Source organism: Nyctibius grandis, chromosome 6 (assembly GCF_013368605.1).
Source record: "Nyctibius grandis isolate bNycGra1 chromosome 6, bNycGra1.pri, whole genome shotgun sequence".
In the NCBI taxonomy this organism is placed as follows: Eukaryota; Metazoa; Chordata; class Aves; order Nyctibiiformes; family Nyctibiidae; genus Nyctibius; species Nyctibius grandis.
Window position 1 is genome coordinate 6,617,475 of NC_090663.1, and position 26,308 is coordinate 6,643,782.

Sequence of the window (26,308 nt, forward strand, 5' to 3'; positions counted from 1 at the left end):
AGTCCCCTCTGATTGGGCGAACTGCCCGTCACTCTCCACTGGCAGCGGCCACGCCCCCCGACGGAGCGGAAACCCGAGTGGCCGCCGCGCATGCGCGCCGCGCTTTACTCGCGGTGGGGGGGTGGAGGCAGGCAGTGCTGGGAGTCACCGCGCACGGCGCCTTCCTGCGGCCTCCCCCGGCTCCAAGGCCATGCTGCGGGCGTGTCACAGAGCGGGGCTCGCTGTGGCCGCGCAGGTGAGCAGAGCGGCGGGCGGCGTGCAGCCCTGGGGGTACCCCACGAGTCGTCCTCGCTGCCGCCTGTCCTTCGGCCGGTGAGGCCTGGCCGCCCGCCTCGCAGGGGTCGGGCCGGGCCTGCAGGCGGGGACGAGCGGAGACAGTGCGGGGCGGGGTGGGGGGGGTACGAGGCGCGGCGCGCCCTGTAATCGCGGCTCAGTCTGCTCTGAATGACTCCGCACGCGCGGCCAGCGATTGGCTGATGGGCTTTTGAGGGGCGGCCGCGAGCGCCAACAGGGCGCCTGGGCGGGCGGGGGCTGAGAGGCAGTAGGTCGGGTGAACTACGAGTCCCGGCGTGCACCGCGGCAGCCCTGCGCGGGGCGGAGGGGCGCGCCGTCCGCAAGGCATGCCGGTCCTTGTAGTCCGCTACGGGGTTCCAACTGGGTGGTGGCCCCGGCGGAAGTGGGGTGGGGCGCGCCGCGGTGCATGCTGGGGGCTGTAGTGCCCTCAGCGGTTAACTGCCCGCTCCAGGCCCGCCGCCGCCGCCGCTCCCGTTGGGCCTGGCCTCGGGGCAGCGCCGGGGGGCGCCGGCCGCAACCCGGAGGGGCGGCGGGGCTCGGCGGCGGCACACGGCCGGCCGGCTCCTCGGTGGCGGGGCGGCCGGGCCCGCTCAGCGGAGGGGAAGGACGTGACCTTGCGTTCCCTGCCCCGGCCTGCGGTACCCGGTACCTCACAGCCCTTCCCCGGTTTGACCACCGTGTGTCCGGCCGCTCCGGTGTTCAGGGTGATGAGGAGCGTCAGCTTTCAGGTGTGAGGGCGCCTGTGGTACCGAGTGGCCATAACGGGGATCCTTTAGTTCTCACAGTCAGACATGGAGGAGAGAATATGCGATGCTGGGGGGAAAAGTGCCCGTTGGATGTATTTTCTGGACCGTTGCCCTTCCTCGTCAGCAGAGATTAGGACAATAATACGCTACGGAGCCTTTTTAAAGCAGTCGGCCAACTTTAAGAAGCTACAAGGCTTTATAGGTGAGGGTGACTCCTCTACTAAGGCCCCAACTTGTATTTCAGGTGTCTGCTTAACAGTAATAAAAAAATCAGATCACTTTTGTATTCTACTCTACATTCCAGTGTTCATTACTCTCAGTTCACACAGTTCAGCTGTGCATTCAGTCCTCACTGGCTCTGCAGTTGACAGGTACCCGCTTTAAAGCTAAGCTAGCAACCTTTTCCACCGCAGCAGCTGGCGTTTCCTCTGTCGCTTTATAAGGCTGGAGGTTTCTCCAGGCCAGGTCATCTGACACCCACTAAAATCAGGCTGTGGGTTTGCAGGCCTGTGGAAAGTTTTAGCTGGGAGTTGAGAAGACAGAAAACAGGCTTTCGCGGATGTTTATCACTCAGGGCTATTTGCATGTGTTCAGTCTTTAAAAGAATGTGTCTAGAATGACTGTGCAGCACTGGAAAAGCCAGCGTTGTGCTTTGCAGCTCAGGAGTGTGTCTTCAGTCTATAAACGTTCAGTGGAAGAACCGTGTAAACGTGGAGATGCTGCAGCACTCTGTGAAGTTTGTTCCCTTACTTCAAAAAATAACTTTTTTTTTTTACTTTATCCCTTCTCATATTTCCTGATAAGACCAAATATAAAGGAGATTTAGTTTGGACAGCAAAAGTGGGCATGCAATGAAATAGTTTTTTATAAGTTTTGCTTCTTTTGATTCATATTGAGGGGAAGCTTTGTGGCGTACTGTAGTGTATACACGTGAAGACTGTTGCTGGTCCCATGGACTTTCTGCAACTAAAACTTGTTTCTTTTTGGGTGGCAAAAGAGCTGGAAACTGGAAATAAGAAATGTTTTAATTATAGTGCTTGTTTTGCAAGAGATGCAAAAGTGTGGACTCTAATCAAAAAGTGCTAACTTCATCTGAGACAATACCAGGTAGTTTTTCCACAAGCAGTGAAAACTGTCATCATGGAAGCAAGGTCCTCTGGCTGTTCAGAGGTTGTCGGGCAGATGCTGATGCCATCAGGCCTGGAAGAGGCACCAATGCAGTGACAGCAGGATGCTCCATCTGCCTGTTGGCTTGCTGAGAAGGGAAGGCAGCCTCGCTGCCCACATCCTTCTGCCCAGGGGAGCACATTCAACAGAGATGTTCTTGCCAGAGCAGCAGCATTGGTTTATTCTCTGCTGCAGCTGCGATGATCTTCAGGAGGCCACAATGACACAGTTTTAATATCTTATTAACCGTCTTCCATTTTCCTGTCTTTACTACCCCTTCAGCTCTCTCGTCCCTCTTTTTTTGACATGAGACTCGGTGCATCTCGTGTCATGTTTAGGAGTTTCTCTCGCCCTGTTCAGTTAGCTAAAGCTCAGGCCAGAGCCTCAGCGTCTGCCCACAGACCTGACAGTGGCATTATTGTGAGTGATGACACCTCGCTCATACCTTGCTATTCAGCTAGTGAAACTTGATTGTTTTGCTTTGATACAGCCCAAAAAGAAATGTGTGTTTGGTTTGGGTTTGGGGTTTTGTTTTTTTTTTTTAAATATTGTGAGTGGCAAGTTTTAACAATGTTTTTTTTTAAGAATGGAAATAAAACCTTTTTTACATCTATGTTATATGGAAGCTGGCAGTGAGGCAAGTCTGCTTCTGTTTTGTGATGTTAAGATACTCCTTTACAGGTTAAAAAATCCAGTTGTCTAAGGAGAGCTGGACCTGGTCAGGACTGTGGGGTAACAGGTCCTTGATGATGCTTTAGCGGACTGAGTGAGCCGGATGGCAGAGTGTGGCTTGGTGGGGATAGCAAAGCAACTGCTGCCTCCCAAAACCAGAGCAGCACAAAGGTCTAGGTATAGAAAAATCCCAGTAGAGAGCTCATGGTGGAGACTGGGAAAAATTTAATGGAATTTTATGGAAGTTGTGGCTTTGAGAGAAGTGGGTCTTCATCATAGTGGTTTGTAAATGTTTTCAGCTGCACGTGCAGTGCTGCAGAGACTCTTCTTCCCTTATTTGGAGTATTTCTGTAGTTTTCTTTGGAAAGAAGCGGAGAATTTTTTATAAAAGGTATGATATTTGGCAGAAGTCTTAGAATCACAGGATCATTTTGATTGGAAAGGACCTTTAAGATCATTGAGTTCACCTGTTAACCCAGCACTGCCAAGCCCACCACTAAACCATGTCCCTAAGCACCATCTGCTCGTCTTTTAAATACCTCCAGGGATGGTGACTCCACCACTGCCCTGGGCAGCCTGTTCAAATGCTTGATAACCCTTTCTGTGAAGAAATTTTTCCTGATATCCAATCTAAACCTCCCCTGGTGCAACTTGAGGCCGTTTCCTCTTGTCCTATCGCTTGTTACCTCGGAGAAGAGACCAACACCCACCTCACTACAACCTCCTTTCAGGTACTTGTAGACAGGGGATAAGGTCTCCCCTGAGCCTCCTTTTTATCCAGACTAAACAACCCCAGTTCCCTCAGCTGCTCCTCATAACACTTGTTCTCCAGATCCTTCACCAGCTTTGTTGCCCTTCTCTGGACTCTCTCCAGCACCTCAATGTCTGTCTTGTAGTGAGGGGCCCAAAACTGAACACAGTATTTGAGGCGCGGCCTCACCAGTGCTGAGCACAGGGGGATGATCACTTCCCTCGTCCTGCTGGCCACACTAGTGCTGATACAAAGAAATCCCATCTTGAGTGATGGGAAATTAATTTGAGTTCTGGGGTCAGGTAGCCTTGTTACACCTCACCTCTATCATAACGAAGACGAACTTCCTGTGAAGTTTCTGATTTGCTCTTTCTGTTTAAATGCACAAATCCCGTGTTGCAGAAAACTGTACGTGTCTTGCAGGCTTCATTCTGTGCAAATTCTGGGTCAGATGCTTGAGCCTGGTGGCTAGGAGAGGTTTAGCTGGGACTGAGTGAAGGCAGAGGATGGCGTGTCCTGTGTCTGGTTATTTGAAGTTACACATGAAGTATAAGCCTGCAAGGCAGGTTTTATTTTTTTAATGATGTTCTGCCGTGCCGTGCTGTACCTGTCCTGAGCGCTTTGCCAGGGCGAGCTCACGTGGATAACCTCAAATGCAGGATTCACTGGGGCTCTTAATATTAACCAGAGTGAAGGTATGATGTGCCCTGCAAAGTGATACAATAGTAGATAATGAATGTAAAATAATAAGCATTTAAGAAGTTAGGTGAAAGAAATAGTACGTAGAACTGCTGGAAGAGGAGGGCGAAATGGCAACAGCTGCCCTGCAGTGCCCTTGCTGCGGGGTTCCGTGCTGCCTGCCTGATGCCTTATCCAAAGGGTTTTCTCTGTCTTCTGCAGAACAGCAAATGGTTTATTTCTGCCTCTCACAGGGCATAGCAACCCATGTATGATGCATTTCTCCCAAATCCCTTGAGGCATTATTACAAATAAATAATAGGTCTAAAAAATTAAAAACTCCTGGAAATTATGCAAATGGGAGATTAGAAACTACTTGTAATTTTCCAAATTATGGTGATATAGCAAATATAAGCAAGATTATTATGATGGTGAAAAGAGAGCAGTGCTACTTTTAAAAATTTTTTTTTTTTAAAAATCAGTGATTTTTGGAGGTAATAGTGTATTTGGATGTGAGGGAGGAAAATTAGACTTGGACTTCTGCTCATAAAACTTTGGTACCTAAAGACTTTCAGTTGTTGTTCCCCTGGCCAGCTGTGGGAATTTCTGTTTGCAGCATCTTGAAAGAAAGAGCTGGTGGGACTTGTTTTGGGTTTATTTATCGTATACTACTGCGAGAATCTGACAGCGCAGACTGAGCGCCTGCGTTTCAGTTCACCTTGATGAACGATGAACAAAAATGAGGATTTGGCTAATTATAGAACAGCCAAGCTTGGAAGGGACCTCGAAAGATCATCTGGTCCAAAGAGCATCTGGACAAAACCAATAATCCCACAAAAATCCTCTTCTGATGTACAAAGCAAGGTTTCTCCTCCGCCCTGCTCGCTGCCTGAGCGCAGCCTGTTCTGAAGTGCAGGAGCAGATGTGTTTACTGAAGGTAGGAGAGCTAAATCAGCACGGTGTAATGTGCCATCACGAGGTGTGAGAAGGGCTGTAGCCAACGTGAAAACGGATGAACTGGCCCGGGTACCAAGGTTACAGTTGTGGCAGCCTCCGTGATCACCTGGAAAGCAAGTCCAGCCTGAGCAAGGACAGGCCAGTGAGTTGCCTTAAGCTCCCTCTTGCCGTGGCGCAGGGTGGGATAACCTCCAGAAAGGTTATCTCAAGGCTGGGCGGAGAATGGAGTGAGAGCAGCCCTGAGGAGAAGGACTTGGGGGTGATGGCTGACGAGAAGCTCACCACGAGCTGGCAATGTGTGCTTGCAGCCCAGAAGGCCAGCCATGTCCTGGGCTGCATCACAAGCAGCGTGGCCAGCAGGTCGAGGGTGGGGATTCTGCCCCTCTGCTCCGTTCTCGTGAGACCCCACCTGCAGTGCTGCGTCCAGCTCTGGGGCCCCCAACATAAGAAGGACACGGAGCTGTTGGAATGAGTCCAGAGGAGGCCACAAAGATGATCAGAGGGCTGGAGCACCTCTGCTATGGAGACAGGCTGAGAGAGTTGGGGCTGTTCAGCCTGGAGAAGAGAAGGCTCCGGGGAGACCTTAGAGCAGCCTTCCAGTACCTGAAGGGGCTACAGGAAAGCGGGAGAGGGACTTTTTACAAGGGCATGGAGTGATAGGACGAGGGGTAACGGTTTTAAACTGAAAGAGGGGAGATTTAGATGAGATCTTAGGAAGAAATTCTTTACGGTGAGAGTGGTGAGACACTGGCCCAGGTTGCCCAGAGAAGCTGTGGCTGCCCCCTCCCTGGCAGTGTTCAAGGCCAGGTTGGATGGGGCTCTGAGCAACCTGGTCTGGTGGAAGGTGTCCCTGCCTGTGGCAGGGGGGTTGGAACTAGATGATCTTCAAGGTCCCTTCCAACCCAAACCATTCTGTGATTCTGTGATGTGATTCTGTGAAAGCCTGGTGAGGGGCTTGGGAGTGATGGCCTATTTCCAGGTGAGCGTTAGGCAAAATAGCATAAAACTGATGTTGGAAGGGACTAAAATTGAATTGATCAATAGAAAAGAACGTTTTTTCCCCCTGTTTCATTTTACTGGGTTGAGCTGTGCACATAATGCTCAAATATTTTGCTCATCCTGTGCTTCATGGTGTAATAGGGTCCTGTCAAGACTCAGAAGCACGTCCAGCAGTCAATTACAAAATGATTTAAGAGGCTTTTGTTAGTGAAGTTCCCCTTGAAAGGGCCAGTGAAGCCTCAGCATATGCTGCTGGGGCAATCAAGTCTGATAATCAAAAACTTTACAGAATATATTTATTATTTTGTCTCCCCTTCTATCCATTGTGAACCAGAAAATCAACCATGGAGCACAGCTCGAGCTCGTGAAGGTCTCAGGGGTAAGGAGAGCACGTTTCCTGTTGCTGTACACATGCTCCTGTTACTAATTAAAAAATTTTGGCTGCTGTTTTGGAAAGAATAAGAATTCAGTGTTCCTGCCTTTCTTCTATGCTGTTGGACAAGGATGGGACCTCAACCACAAGACTTTTGCTTGTTACTTATTGCCATATGCAAAAGAAAATAGAGAAACTTACCTTCTGGGGGTATGCTGTAGTGAAGCACTTCTCAATTTTCCTTTTTCTTTTTTTAAAGAAAAAATTTCTGGTTGCCCAAAATATCTCAGCTCTGAGAAAACTTCCTTTTGTGCCTTGTACTCTGATTTCCCTCGAGTCCTGTATTCCTCTCTTGGCAATTCGTGTGGGGGCAAAAAAACACTTGAGGCGGAGAGCATTTTTCCTTCTGTAGGCTGGTGTAGCTTAACCAGTCTTTCTGGTAAATCTTAGTTTTCAGCTAAGATATAAAGAAGATGAAAATCTTGGGTAATGTGGTTTTTCTTAAGTAGAATATAATGAAATATCACTCTTCATGTAGTAATTTCATTTATATTATAATCCGATATCTGTCTGCAAAGTGGATGCATCGTTAATTTTTTTAAAGAGGAAGTCTTGGTTTGGAAGCTCAAGGAGAACTGCTTGTATGTCTTCAGAAATAAAAATAGTTTTAAGTATTAAATATAGTTGTTAATAGTTTTAAGTATTTAAACAGCTTCTGTTGTCTTCTGCACTGCTCACAGCTGACCTGTTGTAGCACGCGAGATTGTAGAAGAGAATCTGAACTCACCCAGTTGCACTGCCCAAGCTGAAGGTTGGGAGCATAAATAGGCAAAATAAATGCAGAAATAAGCTGGAGTGGGGGTTGGTTGTTGTTTTTTTTTTCTCGTTTTTCAAAATGCCTAATTACTTCTTAAAAAGCCCTTAACCTACAAGCTGCATGTGAGGGAGCTCTCTCTTCTTTGTTTAGGGAAAAGAGTCCAGTGTTGCTGCTCTAGTGCTGGCTGCTGCCTCCTTCAGAGGGTGTGCAAGGTGCAGCGATGGAGCAAACCCCTCTGCTGTTGGAGGTGAAGAGACTTTTCAATGTGCTCACTGCTTAACTCTTGCCTTCTCCCCCCCTTGCAGAACAGCCGGTGTGGGAGAGCGTCACTCCGTCCATTACGACTGAACCGTGACTATGCTACCTCCTCGGGAGAGTCCGGGTACGTAGGTGGTTTTGGAGGGGTAGAGTTGGTTCTTCTGTTGCGTTGACCAAGGAGGAATCTGCTCCAGAGTTGCACGTGAGAGCAGATTGGTGGTGGTGGGAATTTTTTGTTGAGTAACTTTTATTTGCATGATTCTCTGTGTTCCTCATTCGATTCCATCAGATGTAAATGAAGCTAATGAAGGTGATCGTTATTTAGAAGGAAGGTTGTGGGTTGCCGTCTTAGCTTTGGGTTGGTTGTGAACCAGTATGGTAGCAGGGAGTCGCTGGTGCTGAAAGTGATTTAAAGTGAGTGCTGGGCTTCTTGGCAAGCTTCTGGGACAGAGTGGTTGTCCCCAGCTGTAACCTAAGGACTCAGGAACTCTCTGATGTTTGTCATATAATACAATCTACATAACTTTTGCTCTTCTTTCCCCCCCGCAGTGTTACTGTAGGCAAAATCATTGGTGCAAGTGTCCTGTTTGTGGGAGGAGGAGTAGGTGGAACCGTCCTGTATGCCAGCTATGATACGCAGTTCCGGGAGAGCGTAGAGAAGGCTGTTCCCTACTCTGATAAACTCTTTGAGATGGCGCTTGGTCCTGCACCTTATACTGTACCGATGCCAAAGAAACCGGTAAGGGTTTCCCAATTACCCCCACCCTTTCATTTTTCTTTATTTTTTAAAGAGAGCATCTGCTCTTAGTTTTCAAATTCTGATTAATTTTGCTGTGTGCTAAGAATTTAGGAATTTTAAAAATTTTTAAATTAAGAAGGATTACAAACTGAGGTGCTACTTTGTGCTGCATAACAGTGCTGCTTGTACCTTTTCCATTATCATCTCGTGATTGTGGTCTGTGGGTTGTAAAACTGTTCTTTTTATTTGTAGTAAAATAATTTAGTAGGATCCTAACTGAATAACTGCTCTGCTTGTACTCAGAAATACATTTGGGAGAGAGAGGGGTAGGCGACATGTTGGAATTTAACTGTTTTACTAGAGACTCAGTGTAGTTAGTGATGTAGCAGGATTAGAAAAAAATTTATTCTAAGCTGAACTTACTTTAAAGAGAACTGAGAACATTTTTGAATGAATGAAGATTTGAATGGTACAGAGCCATGCATAAGCGTCACACTTTGAAATCTTAGTGGTGTGACCCTGCACAAAGGAAAACCTGATACCGCCTTCAGCACAGCTCTGGAAATCGAATCTGGAAGTTTCTCTGTTCCTGCATCTGAAAGCAAACGCTTCCCAGTTACCCAAGGATGCTGAAAAGCTGTTCTGGCTGCGGTTGTCCTGAGCTTTCAGAAGCCATTTGACCTTCAAGAAACCCAAAATATTTTTAATTGGGAGTTAAAAGCTGTTCTTAATGAATGGGAGAGTATCAGTTAACCAAAACTGTATCTTTTCTGGTTTTAGCTACACTTCACCTGTGATCATCCAACCCCTTAATGCCTCCCAGCACTAGCAAATTTTGCAAAACAGACTGGTCAGACGGCAAAGTCATCACCTGCCCAGTCATGGCTCTAACTCAAATGCTTTTATTATTATCTCGTGGCTTTGCATGATGGATATTAATGGATTAATATTGTAAAACCTCACAATACTCTGTGCTTGAGTAAGTGTTCGTTTGCTGTGAACACGAGCATCTGAATCCTTTCAAAGGGAAATCAGTGAATCTCTGCAGCTCTGATTCTTCCGTGCCTGTCAAACCCATACCATGCCTGTAGCATCTTCTGTTAGCAATAACTGGATAGAATCACGTTTGTTCTTTTTAAACATATCTTTAATCATGCAGACACGTATCTTTAAAACAGTTATATATATTTTCCACTGCAACTTGAAAAGGAATTGCTTAGAAACTGGGCAGGATGGGAGGGGTGACAGAAAATTATGATTGAGGGAGGAAGCTGTTGGAGCAGTTACCTGAAAAACTGAACTGGGTAGGGAAGACTGATGTTCTAATCTTTTGATGATAAACGCTCAAGAGGTATGAAATTAAGAGGACAAATGTCAACTGAATTAATTTAAGGTATACCTGTGTGGACTAATAATGTCCAAGGGGAAATAATTGGAATCTGCTTTCTGGAATTGTTTCAGACAATTTCTTTTCCATTATAATGGAATCGGTGAGACACAGGCTGTTTGGAAAACTGATTATATTTCTTATTTTTGATTTTTCAAGATACAGCAAGGTCCACTGAAGATCTCATCTGTAGCAGAAGTAATGAAAGAGTCTAAACAGCCCGCTACCAAATCCCAGACAAGCAAAACAGAAGCTGTTGCTCCTTCGGAGGAAAAAGAAGGTAACTTTACAGAATGTTGTATAGAGAGAAGCAAAAGATTTAATGATCTCTTACGTCATCCATCCTAGGGCAGATTAAAATGTCCTTTGGAGTGATTGAAGATAAGTATGTTGTAATTTCTTAGAATTAATGTTATTGTCTTTCAGTCGTAAGAAGATCTGTCTAAAATGGCTTTAGCTTTCCTTTTTTGGCTATTTTTGGGGGAAATTTATTTACCTTATGGAATATTTGGAATCTAACACAAACAATGACTGTCCTGCACAGTTTAGATACATGAGACTCAGCAGGAAGAGCACTTTGGGTGCTGCACTCTAAGGCCATTTACCTCTTCTTCTTGCAAGCGCAAGAAACTTAATTTTGGATAATTACTGAGGTCCTGTAAAGCCAGATCAAATGGAACTGGTTTAAAGAGGAGCTGTTATGACATCTTTTACATTCATCTCTCATGGCCATGTGTGTGTATGTGTAAATAATACCTGGTTGCTGTTTGTCCAGGAAATTCTCTTTTTCTAGAACTAATAATATCAGTGTCCAAATAACGTATTTCTACAGAGGGAAAAAATTAAGTCTTACATCCCTGTTCTTACATTATAGCTCATACATACTAACTGGGTTTGTTCTATAACTGTATTTAACAGCAGGCAAGGCTGCAGCACAGATCATCTCTGCAACAGGTGTAGCCATGTCGGTGCCAGCTCCGGGGATACAGACTGAAGAAGGTGAAAAAAAATCATGTGAACACCATGAAGAAAAACAAAATCCTGTAGCTTCGAGTGCATAAATTCTTACTTCTGTCTTGGTATTTGTCAGTTTTTAAAGGCCTGATTCTTTGTGCCTTTTGCAGAAGAAACAACTTAATCATCTGTTAATAGATTTTTAACATACTAAGAAGCTGAGATTCTTACCTGGGACAGGTATAGGTGTGAAGGCAAGCGGAAAGCCTGCCTTTGTGCTGAACTGGAACTTGTACAGTCCAGTCTGCCTCTGCTCTTTGCGGCTTTCAGACTGAGGTTCAGAAAAGCGTGTCTGCCCAGGGCCAAGTGAAGAAACTGCATTTATTGTTTAACTCAACAAGAAACACTAGCTTCTGTATGATAGTCTCTTTCAAATGAGATTATATCAATTTATTTATGTATGAACACATTTCATAAAAAGTATGCCAGCACTAAGTATATACATTCTTCACAGTTAGCATGAGCCTCATTAAAAGGTAACTTGATGTTTTTTGTCGCAGCATGAGTCTGAGAGCTGAGAGATCGGGGCTCTCTCCTCAGTTCAGATACAGACTTGGTGTTGATACTGAGCGGATTACTTAGGTCAGTGCTCACTCTTAAGGCATTTTAAGTAGCCTTAGGCTAGGGAGTAGAGTATAATTGTGATTCACCGTAGTCCTCTCACTAATCTTTCGTTATTTTGGCTGGACTCTTTAAGCATGCCAAAGGAAAACTGGAAAAAAAAATAAGAACAGATATTCACTTAAAATTTAAACTTGGCCCCGTAAGTGTTTTTCACTTCTTGCTTTGTCTTTCACTTCGGAATCTTGTGTATTTTTGTAATTAGGCAACATAAAATCTACAGATGCATGTGAGGTATCCATGCTACTATCTTTAATTTTAAGAAGATATGAGACTGGCCTTTGTAATTATGGACATGAAAATGCTTGAGGTAGTTTCAGCATGGCTTTGTGCAGAAGTCAGATTTATAAAGTGATACTGACTATAAAAATCAGTTTTGGAAAGAAAGTTACTTACCTACAAATAATCAATTTACTAAGTTGGACTCTCCACGTAACTCTCTTTTACTTCTGAATAGGTAAAGAACCTGAAGGTTCCCATGCTATAAAAGAACGGTCACCAGAAGAAGTTGCAGCCCGGCTTGCCCAGCAAGACAAAGAAGAGCAAGAGAAGATATCGGGTAAGCCCATACTGCTAGTTTTCCTGTACGTGTTGTACGTGACAGAAGAATTGTTGGACTGTGTTTGCTTTAGAGTTCTAAGTTGCTTATGCACCTCTTTCTTGTTGTCCCTGTGTTGTGTTGGCAGAATGAGTGTTGTTGAAGCTTCTTCCACCCACTACGAAGTAACTGATAGTCAAAGAATGACGGAAAATTTGGGTTGGAATGGACCTCCAAAGTCTCTAGTCCATCCCCCTGCTTGGAGAGTTGGGCAGGTTAGAATAGAATAGAGTATTTCAGTTGGAAGGGGCCTACAACGATCAGCTAGTCCAACTGCCTGACCAGTTCGGGCTGACCACGTTAAAGCATGTTAAGGGCATTGTCCAAATGCCTCTTAAACACAGACAGGCTTGGGGCGTCGACCACCTCTCTGGGAAGCCTGTTCCAGTGTTTGATCACCCTCTAAAAGTATAAATAATGATCCTTCTGCAGGAAGGTTGCTCAAGGCCTTCTCCCCTGGAGGTTTGAAGTTCTCCAAGGATGGACATTGTTCCGCCTCTCTGAGCAGCTTTGCCAGCACTTCTTATGATGGAGAACTGGATACATCCAGTTAACTTCTCTTGTTGGCACTTGGATCTGTTGCCTCTTGCCCTTTCTCTGGGCACCTCTGAGAAGTCTGGTTCAGTCTCTTCTGTAACACCCCTTTAGATGTGGAAGGCATTACTTAAGATACCCTTTCAGCTTCTCTTCTCTGGGCTAGAAGCAGCCTAGATCCCTCAGCCTCTCATCTGTGTCATATGCTCCCATCCCCTAACCATCTTAGCGCCCCTCCCTGGTCTCTCCCCAGTTTATTTGTATCTTATTGAGTCTCTCAAAATGCGGCACTGTATTCCAGATGTGGTCTTGTAAGTGCCACCTAGAGGGAAATCATTCCTTCTCTTGATCTGTGGGATGTGCTTTTGGTTGATGCAGCCCTGCTCACGGGCAGGACTCAGTGCTGCCAGAGCACGCTGTTGGCCTGTGCTCATGTTGTCATCTTCTGGGATCCCCAGGTCCTTCAGCTGCAGAGCTGCTGCCTAGACTTGTTCGGTAGTGGTTCAGGGACAATGTGTCAAGGCTTTGTGAAGAGTTGCCTGTAGGTTCTGCGTTGGGAACTATGACAGTTCCTTGCTTGGGTTCTAACTCAGTCAGACCTATTAATCCAGCTGTAGTACTGAGAGGTGGTCTGGCTTTTCCTGTATCCCAAAACTCATGTCCTTCTTGTGTATCTTGCTCAAAACAACAAGTTTTGCTTCCCCCTCACCCCCCACCCCTTGGTTTATTAGATTTTAAATACTTCTGGGTTGTTGTTTGGTATTGATTTGCCTGCAGCATGATTGTTTAAATCAGGAGTTTTGGGTCCTTTCCTGGTTTGCCTCAGCGTAAGCCAGAAAAATAGAGAAATTTTTTTTGGTAGATGGTGTTTTGCTGTCTGGCACGTCTGGGCAATCTGTAGCCAGCTACCTTGATACTTACCTTCTGAAAGCAAACCCAGCTCAAGCTGCAGACTGCTTGCAGTGTTAGAAAGCTTCCATATTGTCCTCCAGCTGGTGTTGATGAGGCGAGGAGACCAGCCTCTTGGATGGGTGTTGAAGGGTGACTTCTGACTTGGGGCAGTGCAAAGACGGCTGACTGCAATGGCTCTGCAGACCTGTGGTGAGGGAAAAGGAGTCTTTGGGGGTGTTTAGGCTAGAGACACGGACTGCAAGGATGCTGAACAGAAACTGTGTTTAAAGTAAGTGAAAGTTTAACGCTAACATAGGTGTAGCAGTGAAAATAGGCTTGAAAGGGAGTTTAACAGTCCTGAGGCCACGTATTGGACGTGCTTCAGCCTGCTGTGGGAGCTACAGCCTTTTTATTTTGTTGTTCTCTTTGTGCTTGGAAAGGGCTGATGGTAAGAGGTGCTGGCGCAGCGTGCTGTGTCTGACCTGACCTGTGCAACCGCTGTGCATGTGGAACGGGGTCTTGGCAGATGTGTCGACCACACTTAGGCTTCCTCTGAGTGCTTTGGTCCTCAGCCAAAGCCCAAGCCTCAGGCTGTTGTTGCACACGAGGGATGAGAAGGATGTACGAGCCTGGACTTAACAGGCTCGGAGTAGACCTGCTGGTTGTGGTCTGCTGCTGCTTGCTGCTGTCCAGAACTTTGTGTGGTGTAAAAGAGCAACGTGAACAGAAACAAGAGGCTTTGGCATTATTGTCTGCTTTGTACAAGGACTTTTTTTTAAGTGAAGAAGTTGAAGTGTTACACTGAAAAAATCCAGAGGAGTATTTACTGGAAAAGTGTATTTGCTTACCCTGCTACTTAGAAATAAGCGTCTGACTCCAGAAAGGCAGATGTTGCTCACCCTGATTAACCATTCTGGTTTGGTTCCTGCTTGAATAATTCATAGCTCATTTGTGCTTCTATACCAATAGGAACAGATAGTTGAGTCCACCACCTTCTTGGCTGGGAAGAATAACTCTGCTTTTGGAATGTATCTTCCTTGTGGAAGACAGGAAAATTTACTTGTTTCTTCTTAATGACCATTGTCACAAATGAAGATGGAAAATACCGATGGGGTTAAATGCACCCCCTGCAGAGACTTGGTAAAGGTCTTCCCCTGGGTAGCTTCATGGCTGTAAGCGCATACTTGCACCTTAGTGCTCCTCTAAATAAGGAGCATGTTCTGGCAACCTTTCTTCTTCTGTAGGCTGCAAGCGTAGTTCTGAACAGACCAACTCCTTTGGGTCATAGAAGATAACATAAGGAGATGCAGAGGATATAATGTGTCACTTTACTCATTCTAAGGCTCTTTATAGTTTAATTTGGTGAATTCGTTTTTTTCCAGCCCTTGCAGCAACTCTAGAAGGAGCCCTAAGCACAACAGCTCGTGTAACCCTTCAGGCGATTACTGCCCAGGAGTCTGCTGTGCAAGCAGTGAATGCCCATTCGCAAATACTGAAGGAGGCCATGGACAATTCTGAGGTAAACTGGACAAAGGGGGACAATTTTTGGTTTTAATTGTGTTCAGCAAAACTTTTCATTTAACAATTAAAGTTGGAAGTTTTCTTGCAACGTTTTTACTTTTACCACAGTTTTAACTAATGTTTCCATTTGTGAAATGTGGTGTAGTTGAATAATACAGTGGGTTTGCTTTTGAATTTTGTGGGTTTTTTTTCCCAGCTCCTTTATTTCCCTTTTACAAGAAGAAAAGTTGAAGTTTATTCAGTGCTAGTGTTCATGTTATATTTTAATTAATAGGATTTTAATTCCCAAGCCCGTTTTTTACCTAAATATAGTTAAGGTATCATGCTGTCCACCCTGATAATTCCATTGAACAATTCCCTTTGCCAAAATCTTATTGCTGGATTGTTTGTTTCTTGTCTGGAAACAAGTAGGGGTGCAGGAGCGATACCAGCTCATGGTTGTGGGGTGTTAGTGCTGGGGTTTGTGTGGAACCACCACTTCCTCTTCAGTTCTGGAGCAGAGAATAGAATTTAGTGGTTAATCAAACGAACAGGAGCATATGGGCAGCTAAAGAAGCACTCGAGATTTCATCTAGTAGGTAGAAAAACAAGTATCTTAAGAGTTTGCTTTTAAGCTTAAGTATTAAGCTTACTTTAAAATTAAGCAAATTTGAAGTATTATGGTACTTTAAGTATTAAACTTAAAAGCATTTTTATAAGTCTTACAGTACTTTAATACACGTAGAGATTTTTCCCCCAAAATGGTGTGGCACTGTACAGTGATCCTCATGCAAGCTCTTCTGTGTGGACAAATGGCTGTTGCTCAGGTGTAGAAAAACATTGAGAATAAAAAAAAACCCAAAACATTGGAAGGGAAAGCTGATGTGTAAAGCTTCCAGCTGTGCTCTTGGTAGAACATGACGACGTTGCTCAGTTTGAGTGAGATGAAGGTAGCCACTTCCGAATTTCTACAGGCTTTCATTTTTTTTTTTTGATAACTCTTATTTCATGATTGTGATGGTCCTAATTAGGAATCTGTGCTTCTTAGGCTACTGGGGAGAAAAAATCATCTCAGTGGCGCACGCTGGAGGAAGCGCTGAAGGATCGGAGGAGAGCAGTGGATGAAGCTGCTGACGCCCTTCTGAAAGCCAAGTACGTTGCTTGTTTTTAAGGTTTATGGAGTGGTAAGTTAGTGTCACCCACGAGAGGGCTGGCAGAAGCAAGATGAGTTTATAGAAAGTACGCGGTCACCTCTGTTCATAGGAAACTGACGTGTTTGTGCCAAATCAAAAAAAGTCGCATACACTAATGAATATTTTAATTTGCAGTGTGTGCATCTTAGGTGCTTGTGCACATGGTGCTCACTGTACCAAAGAGCCTGAAACAGTCCTAGTCTTCTTTTTAAGAACTTGTTTATCTCCTTAGTACTTACATATAGTGTTGGTAAGCTCAAGTAAGATTAAAAAAAATCCATAATCCTTTTTGGAGAATTTAGTCAATACTAAACCTATTGTAAGGGCTCCACGACTGCACTCTCTGTGTACTGAGTCAGTAACATCACTAGCTTCTTTTAGTTGTAATGACAAATTAAACTTTACAGCATTGTTTGGCAGTTCCATCTGTCAGCAGAGTTGCTTTTAAGGTTAGATTTTTATTAAGTGCGTGTCTAAGAAAAACTTGAATTCTGAAATGGAGCACTGCTCGTAATGCAAGGTTCTGTATGAGCTGCATTGGTGTGCACCAAGTCTGGTGTGCAGACTCATTGCGTAGGGATTGTAGCAGCAAAAATCATGACAGACAAATATCTCCAAGTTGCCCTTGTAATGAGGATAGCAATAAATTTGGAAACCCATTGAGGCTTTTGAGGTGGAGAGGGCAACATCATCCTTGAAGTTGCACAGTTGCTATTGAAGTTACAAATTTCTGTTTATCTTTGAAGTTGTGCTGACTAAAAATAGTTAGGAGGTGTAACTGAGCTTTCAAAGAGTAAAACAAAGCTAACACAAACCCCAGATGTGCTAGCTTTTATTCCCTATTGCTCTACTGGATGCCTTTGCTTTTATTTATTTACTTATTTATGTATTTATTTTAAAGCTTGTTCCTTATTCCATTGAGGTCATTAGAAACCTCCATTGGTTTGAACGGATTTGGAAAAGAAACACTTTTTCCCTTTTTTCTTGATTTCCAATTACACTAGGGGAAAGCTGTTCTTTCTTAGTTACAAAAAAAAAAAATCTTTAATTACAAAAAAAAAATCTATCTTTACAGAGCTCTCTAAATTTTCTCCCATTCTCATTTATCTCCACCAGTCACCATGTCCAAAACACTTCTGCAAGAGTCAAGCCATCTATATTAAAAATGTTTCCTTGATGCTCTGTTATGTGATGGAAATATCTGCCTTTTAATACTAACTTCGTTTCACTAATACTAACTCCTTTCAGTGAACTTCCTTTCATCTGCCCCCTCCAGCTAAGTCTTGAGTCCTGATTGCACTATAAATAATTCTCATTTTACATGGAACAGACACACTGACATCTTTAGGTTTCAAGTTGTGGAAAGAAAAATCTTTAATCACAGCATCTTGGCCATAGAGCTGGTAGATGGGAGCACCAATAGAGTTATCCAGTGTTTTTTCCTATAAATACAGACAGCATAAAGCAAAACTTTTCTGTACACGTTATAATTAGCAGCTGCTTCTCTTTTCAGAGAAGAGTTAGAGAAGATGAAAGGCGTAATTGAGAATGCCAAGAAGTCTCAGCTTGCAGGAGCCAAATCTCACATTATTGCTGCAGAAGAAAACCTTCATCATATGATAGTTGACTTGGACAATGTCGTGAAAAAGGTAACGCTTCCACAGACTGTTTTTAGTTGCCATTGGAGTAGGGAATGCTTGGCAGCTTGTGCAGGCCTCCCGTTCCCAGGTCCTCTGTAGCAGGTTAAATAGTTTTAAAGTGTAAATTCGGGTCTTTTTCTGACTATACTCAGTCTTTGAGCTGGTTTATATACCAGTGAACAGCCATGACAAGATCTTTGCAAGAAGAACTTGAACTCTGTCCTGGAAGAGTCTCCAGCCAGCTTGATTGGCGTCTGTCCTTTCTGTAGGCAACTTGTAATTCTTTCCATTTGATGCCAAGAGGAACTTACCGTGAGGTTAGGGAGGAGTAGGAGCAAATTGTGCTAATGACTTGGTGGGTTAATCACTTTACAGCTCAGAAGACTGGGGAAGAAATGTAAAGGTGAATTTCTCTTCTTTGCAGCACCATTGATAATTCATCAGGTGCATTTTGAGTGGAGAATTTAGCCCAATAGTGGGAACACCAGAACTTACTGAGGGAGGCAGCCATCACAGGACTGGCTTACTAGGCCTGTATGGTATCTGAAAGCAGAGAAAAAGAGCTAGAGATCTTTAAGATCTAAACTGAATTAAGATACTCTTTTGATCCTGTCTAGGCTACAGACTGGCTATCTAGTACAGTGTGTGTGTGAGGAGAGATGGATTTGTGGTAGTTCCAGCAAATAATTACTGTATACGAGAGGTTTGATATCACAGGATGGGTTTTTTTCTCCCCCAAGTGAGTTAGCTTTGGCTGGGCTGGAGGGTAACGGTATCTGCCACTAACTCAGGACCTGGCTTTAAATTAGGCATGTCTCTGTTTTCAATGTTTGCCTTGAAAAATAAAGTGATCTCATTTTTCTTTGTTACAGGTTCAGGCAGCACAATCTGAGGCCAAGATAGTAGCTCAATATCACGAGCTTGTGGCTACAGCTAGAGAAGAGTTTCAGCGAGAGCTTGACAGTATCACGCCCGACGTACAGCCTGGCTGGAAGGGGCTGAGTAAGTCCCCGATTGCAGGGTTACTTTGTGCTTGTTACGTGCCAGTCACTTCGGTCTGTACTGTTTCTGTAACTACGGCCCTGAATTGCATGTCCAGTGTCCTGTCTTCCATCTTGTTTGGTTGGTTTGAAGTGAAAATTAGTTCACAATTGACATAAGTAATCTAAAGCAGGTGTTATGGAGAGGCTTAATTCTGGAAACTACCTGTGCTCAACTGGAAGTTTCACAAAATGCAGCTCTTGTATGATAAATATCATATGGTTGTTTAAACATCTCTTCCCTCCCCTGGTATTCCAGGAAGAGAGCCAGGTCACTCCAGTCAGATCAAATTTGTGTTGCTCACTGATCAAGTGTTTGCCTGACTCGCTGTAACTATTGTAATACACCATTATTACAGAGTGGTAAAGAACTCCCTGAATTTCTCTAGATCATCACTGAAAAGAGAGATACACTGAAAGATGGAATTCATTGTTCACACCCTACTTACCCCAGTGTATGTTTTTTCTAAATTAAACTGGCACAGTAACTTACCTTGAACACTAGAGAATGCTGCACAGAAGCAGTGAGTAGGCGTCTTCTGTTTTGTTTATGCTATTAGGTTCAGATCTCAGGCAAAGAACTGCAGCAGTTCTGAAATCTCACGAGCTGCCTTTCCTTGTGCAGCATAGAGAAAACATCGTGGGTTTTGTGATAACTGCCCTTTTGAGGGAGGAAAGGGAATCTCCTGGTAGCTTCCATGCACTCAGTTTCATACTGGTGTGACCTACTGGTGTATATACGGCACTGACTTGTTAGGGTCCGTGGCTCTTGCTGCTGCTTGGGAATTTGTTTCTTAACCAACTGCTTTGATTTGTAAGAACCTAGAAATGTCAAGACTAAAATTTCCGGTGTCCTGTTGCACTTTTCTACTTCAAACTTGTATTCCTTGCTTTGGCTAAACTTCAGCATCGACCTGTGGGTTCCAAAGGTGATGCTAGTGGTTGCGATGTTTTGGGTTACATCTTGCCTGTAATATAGAGACACTTTTATACTCAACATACTGTTCTTCCTGAATTCCTAAAGACTCGGACTCAGGTTTAAGTCACTGTAGATAAGAAGCTCTTAGTTTTCTATTTCACTTTTGCATGACTGACTTGCTGTAGTGAATGTGCATTAACTTTTCCAACCTCTCCTCTTTCTGTTGCAGAGGTAACTGACTTAGGTGAGTTCCTGTAACTTGTGCTGGTCTTGTGAATGTCATCTCTTCTCTGTTCTTTTTATGTTTGTGGGGTACATCACTTTCAATTACAGGCAGTATCAAAAGGGAGTGAAATGTTGCCTGCCTAAAACATTTCAGGCTGAGGTGTGCTGTGGGATCCTTTCCACTAGTTTTGCATGTCTGGCTTAAACCACAAGCTCTCTCTGTCTAGCAGCACTTCCCAGGTGAGTGCAATCGCTGGCTTGTGAAATCACAGAATCACAGAATGTTAAGGATGGGAAGGGACCTCGAAAGATCATCTAGTCCAATCCCCCTGCCGGAGCAGGATTACCTAGACCATATCACACAGGAACGCGTCCAGGCGGGTTTTGAACGTCTCCACAGAAGGAGACTCCACAACCTCTCTGGGCAGCCTGTTTCAGTGTTCGGTCACCCTCGCTGTAAAGAAGTTTTTCCTCATATTTATGTGGAACCTCCTGTGTTCCAGCTTGCAAAAGCCAGGTTTAAATTTTCTTTGTGAATTTAAGCCAGTCCATACCTGCTGCTGAGACTCCAATGAGAAACAGAAACTTCGACCGGTTCCAGTTAGCTGTGTGATGGTGTTTGTCCTCAAGCAGGCGCACCTCGCAGCAGTCCTGCCTTCGGAGGGGTGCTGAATACACCCGCTCCTGCTGAGGCCGCTGTAATGTCTGGGTGCTTTGTACACTGGAAAAGCCACGTAGGGCCGCTCCGAGCTGGGTCACCAAAACCAGATTCATTTAACTTGAAGTTGGCTTGATTCCCCAAATTTAATCTTCACGACTGATTTTAGAAGCATTCATTAACTCTTCGATTCTGAAGTTGATTATTATTTATTTTTTTCCCTTTTGATCAAAGAAACCAATTAAAACTGGAGTGCAGTAAAACCCCTTTCCGTTTCTAACAGTGTTAAGTTCAGCAGCTGAGCTTAGTGGTGCTGGTCAGCTTCCCTGCTGGACACCGAGCCCTCCTGCACCAGTCCTTCCTCCGTCACTCACCAGCAGAATGGCTGAAGCACTGTAGAATTTGTTTTGCACCCTGCAGGAGTAGTCCCTGGTTTTCCATACAGGCGATTTAGCTGGAAGCCAGTGCAAAATGAGCTGCAGCATCTCACAGAGCCTATGCCATCCGAAGGAGATCAGATCTACAAATGCTACACACGTAGCTTGTGTCCTCCTCCTCTCCCAGCAGAAAAGTAGGAAACTCCTCAGCAGAAACAGGTGTGGTTGTGGCCCCTGCTGCTCTTGGAGTAGCCAAACCTGAAAGGAACAGATTGGGGTAAGAAATCTGATTGGGAGCAGCTGGTCTGGAGGACTGTTGAAGAGAGAACGTTAATCCTGGCTGTCTCTCACAGTGGCTTCAGTGTTTTCAGGATCAGATTTCCGTAAGCTTGTACCCAGCTGGTCAGCACCAGGGTTTTACATATCCTGCTGCTCTGTGTGCTGTCACAGGGGAAGATACCTGGTGGTGTAAAGACCAAGAAACAGAGTTGTCGACTGTCTCCTCTAATTGAGCGTAAAAAACAGCTATGAATCGCTTCAAAGAAACTAAGATAATTTCTCTCCTAGACAGAAAGTACTTGTAGGTGTGGCTCAGAATGTGATACCAGGTGGGCATTAGCACAGGTCAGGGGCTTGAAGTCAGAGAATCACAGAATGGTTTGGGTTGGAAGGGACCTTAAAGACGATCCAGTTCCAACCCCCCTGCCATGGGCAGGGACACCTTCCACTAGACCAGGTTGCTCATAGCCCCATCCAACCTGACCTTGAACACTGCCAGGGAGGGGGCAGCCACAGCTTCTCTGGGCAATCTGGGCCAGTGTCTCACCACCCTCACCGTAAAGAATTTCTTCCTAATATCCAATCTAAATCTCCCCTCTTTCAGTTTAAAACCATTACCCCTCATCCTATCACTACAAGCTGCTGTAAAAAGTCCCTCTCCCGCTTTCCTGTAGCCCCTTCAGGTACTGGAAGGCTGCTCTAAGGTCTCCCCAGAGCCTTCTCTTCTCCAGGCTGAACCACCCAAACTCTCTCAGCCTGTCTCCGTAGGAGAGGTGCTTGGAAACTTTTCATAAAACATTCTCGCTGGTCAGCCACGTGGAGCCTCAGAGTGCTTGAGTGGGAGGTGGGCAAGCACTGTGGTGGCAGTTTCCCCACAGACCTTCCTAACACCCTGTGTTTTCTTTAGCTGGTCAGTTATCGACAGATGACTTGAATTCCCTCATTGCACACGCCCATCGCCGCATCGACCAGTTAAACAAGGAGCTGGCGGAGCAGCGAGTGAGGGAGCAGCAGCACATTGAGTCAGCCCTGGACAAGCAGAAACTTGAAGATAAAAAAGCATTTGAGGCAGCTGTGGCCAAAGCGCTGGAGCGTCACAAAAGTGAGATTGAAACAGAACAGGAGAAGAAGGTAAAGTGGTGTAATGCACCTCTTTGGGTCTCTGGCTCAAAAAGGATGTGGGAGAGCTAGAGGAGAGCACAGGAGAGCAGCGGGGATGTTCTGAGTGATGGGAGACTTCAGGCAGGGCGACCCCCAGGCGCAGTGTGGAAAGGAGGTGTTGAGCCAGGAAACTTGGGCCAAGTTAGAGTGGTAAAAGTCATCCGGCGAACCAGGGAGTGACTTTCTCATGTTACCTGTCTGCTGCTGGAGAAGGGTGACTGGGTCAAAATGAATGTTTGAGCTGACCCAGCATGGCCATCACAAGGGTATGCAGTCCCTCCGCCCTGCCTCCAGGAGGTATCTCCATGTCCTTTCCGTCTTTGCCAGTGGCTTGGGATTTGATTTCTTTCAAAAGGACTATGAAAACTCAGAGTTTTAGTGCTGCTTTGGACACGAAGCAAGTGCAACTTAGCAGTGTAGGAATCTGGGCACTGAAGGTTTTATCTTTTGAGATCCTGTATTGCAGGCAGATCCTTGTGCCACATATTCCTGCTGTTTTCCCATACGTGCCCCTGAAAATGAGACTAAGCAGTGGCCATTTGTTGAAAAATTTGCATTGATATGAGGGAAACAAAGGATTTCACCTACAGCCTGTTAGTTCAAAGCATTGCAGGAACAGGTATTAATTTAGAGCTCTTAAAAGTTGCTTGAACTGTCATCTTTGCATTTAATGCAAGGTTGGAAATGACACAATCCTTTTTAAAAAAAACCTCAGAAAACCAAAAAAACTGTTCAACTGCTCCTAAATAAACCTGCCCCATGTCCCCCTGTGCTCACCTGCACTCCTGTAAGTGGCTGTTTTATACAAGGTCAGGTAAAAGGGATGTTACTGTTTCATTAACCTGTGTCCAGCTTGGACAGTATTACAGCGTGTAGGGAAAAGGTGAAGTGCCTTTTGTTTGGGAGCTTGTTTATAAACACCAGCGTGTTTAGTTTGTCATGTTACTGTATCTTCTATGTAGTATTTTGATAACTGGACTAAGTGCCTAGTGAGTATAACCACCAGGTACAGGCGTTGTGGGCTTTGGAGCTATTTAACATCTTTAGGAAGAGGTGCAGCTATAGAAATGGACCCCGGGTGCTTTTTAAGGTGAAAGCTGGGCTCTGTCAATGCCACTTGTATAAAATGTACCCGAGATAGTCACTGGTGGATGATGTAATGGTAATGAGTGACAAGCAGTCGAAAAATAGCGGTGTAATAACACCCGCTCGTGTGTGTACAGGTTGAAGAAGTGCGAGAGGTGATGGAGAACGAAATGAGGACCCAGCTCCGGCGGCAGGCTGCTGCCCACACAGACCATCTGAGAGACGTTCTGAAAATCCAGGAGCAGGATCTGAAGGTGGAATTTGAGCAGGTAGGGGAGAAGAGTCCGGAGATTAGGGGGATGTTTGGACCCTTGCCCTGCCCTTCACACTCCTGAACCATCTTCCGAAAGACTGGAATGCGGGCTGGGGAGGGAGGCCTGCTCATCCCGAGATGAAATAAAGTGCCTGAATGTGTAGGTTTTATTCAGACTTGTCTGAAAAGCTTTTGCTATGGGTGGGAATTTTGATAATTACAAATGCAGTAACTGTTAAATTCACTCTAATAAGGCTTCTTACTAGTATATTGTATTTCCTGTATGTGTTGTCCCTAGCAAGAACAAGAGATTTATAGAAACATACCTTAAAAGTAAGTTAAATATCACTTCTCAGACCAGAAACACCTGTTTTGTATCTCGCTGTTTCAGAACTTATCGGAGAAACTCAGTGAACAAGAAATGCAGTTCCGACGCCTTACTCAGGAACAGCTCGACAACTTCACCCTGGATATAAACACCGCCTACGCCAGGCTGAAGGGGATCGAGCAGGCAGTCGAGAGTGAGCGCTGCAGTCGCGTTTCCTTAAGGCCTGAAGTCGCGATTCCCTAAGGCCCATTACCAAACCCGGGTGCTTAAGCGCAGGCTTCGGCGCGTAGCTCGCGGGGCTGGGTTTGCCACGCTGCTGAGCACCCAGCGAACCAAAGCTGTCCTCGTGTTCTGACCCGGAATTGCAGACTTGCTTTGAGATGCAGTGCCGAGGGGGCGGCCGCTTTTGAAAGCGGAGTGTGGAGAGGGAGGGCTTTTGCTGCTGGTGTTCAAAACTCTTCCTGTACCTGTGTCCCAACCGAGTCCCCTCCTTGGCTTCTTTTGCAGGTCACGCGGTAGCGGAGGAGGAAGCCCGAAAGGCCCATCAGCTCTGGCTTTCTGTTGAAGCACTCAAATACTGCATGAAAACAGCCTCTGGGGATAGTCCCACAGAGCCGCTGGCGAGCGCGGTGAAGGCCATCAAAGTCAGTTGTTCTGACAATGCGTTTACAGAAGCCTTAACAGCAGCTCTCCCTCAGGAGTCCCTGACGCGGGGCGTGTACAGCGAAGAGGCCCTTCGAGCACGATTCTACACAGTCCAAAAACTGGCAAAAAGAGTGGCTATGATCGATGAAACGAGGAACAGCCTGTACCAATACTTCCTGTCTTACCTGCAGTCGCTGCTGGTCTTTCACCCCCAACAGCTGAAGCCACCCGCTGAGCTCAGCCCCGATGACCTCGATACCTTTAAATTACTCTCTTACGCTTCGTATTGCATCGAACACGGAGATCTGGAGCTGGCAGCTAAATTCGTCAACCAGTTACGAGGAGAGTCGAGGAGAGTGGCACACGACTGGCTGACCGAAGCGCGAATGACCCTAGAAACAAAACAAATTGTGGATATCTTGACAGCGTACGCCAGTGCTGTGGGGTTGGGAACAACTCAAGTGCAGTGAGCTGGGATTGGCGTTTCGGAGGCAGTTCCACAACTGGTTGTAGCGGAAAGAAATCCCATGAGCTCCCCAGGGTTGCAAACCAAGCTGTTGGCAGGGCCTGGAAGCGTGACGTGAAAGCACGGGTACCGTCTTGTTTCCTTGCACTGTATTTAACTTCACCACCCGTTGTCTTTGTATTGGTTTTGAGTTATAACAACCAATGTCAGGAAGCAGTTCTACAATTTGTGTAAGAATTTTGTTTCCCCATCTTACCAAGCGGGCTTGTGATCCAGCCAAAATCATGTTTGTAACCTACCATTAATGATTTGCCACTTTGTCAGCTGAATAAAACGAGACTTCAACCACTTTCTCCTGCTGTTCACTCTCCTATTTAAACATTAAATACAGCTGGGCAGTACAGGAACAGCCTTTTTCCATGACCTGAGGAAGACAAAACTTAGCTCTGTTTTATTCCTTTCAAGGAGCAAGATTTCATTGATACATCAATGTGTCTACTCATTATTTGTACAGCTGTTAAAATATCCATGTCTGAGTACAGGCTTGCATAGATGTAACTTAATTAGGTGTCAGAGTCCACCCTCTGGTGGCCCTTGACCCCTGCATGTTCTTGTCAGACCTGCTCTTCTGTAGTTTTGGAAGACCAGGTATTTGTCTAGAAGCCAGAGTTTGGTTCAACCCTGAGAGCTCACAGAAAGCCCAAGCTCCTGCCTTCCTTCTCTCACCTTTCCCTTAATTCTCACCATCGCTGAAGATAGATTGATCAAACTTACTTTGCATCTGCTTCCTGAAATGAGTAGCTGTGGCTCTGCCTACCTGCTGACCCAGTTTTAAATTGTTGGTACAATGAAGCACAGAGCACATCACCACCCCAGAAGCCCTTTATCTCTGAGCTACCCCTTGACCTGTACGGGTCCCACCTTCCTGTAACAGGCCTGTTTGCTTTCTGGAGCAAACCGTGCCTTCAAGCAGCTTTGCTGCCCCTCCCCTCCTGTAACTTGAGGCACATGTAACTCTAGCCATGCAGCTGTAGTTTGTTCT

At 45.3% G+C, this 26,308-nt stretch overlaps 1 protein-coding gene across 3 annotated transcripts; it reads left to right on the forward strand.

Moving 5' to 3' along the window:
• The first annotated feature begins 94 nt into the window (after nt 1–94).
• On the forward strand, nt 95–25,619 carry IMMT (inner membrane mitochondrial protein). 3 transcript variants are annotated; one of them, XM_068402561.1, is made up of 15 exons: nt 96–235; nt 7,760–7,836; nt 8,262–8,451; nt 9,998–10,118; nt 10,757–10,837; nt 11,931–12,032; nt 14,879–15,015; nt 16,045–16,148; nt 17,703–17,838; nt 18,702–18,831; nt 20,018–20,032; nt 22,235–22,458; nt 23,712–23,843; nt 24,219–24,348; nt 24,663–25,619. In XM_068402561.1, the coding sequence occupies exons 1-15, from the start codon at nt 191–193 to the stop codon at nt 25,268–25,270; spliced, it is 2,232 nt and encodes a 743-aa protein (XP_068258662.1). In that variant the 5' UTR covers nt 96–190; the 3' UTR covers nt 25,271–25,619. The 3 variants fall into 3 exon arrangements, with proteins under 3 accessions (XP_068258663.1, XP_068258662.1, XP_068258664.1); XM_068402563.1 differs by lacking the exon at nt 96–235 and adding an exon at nt 920–1,022; XM_068402562.1 differs by lacking the exon at nt 20,018–20,032 and having other exon boundaries at nt 95–235.
• The last annotated feature ends 689 nt before the right edge of the window (nt 25,620–26,308 follow it).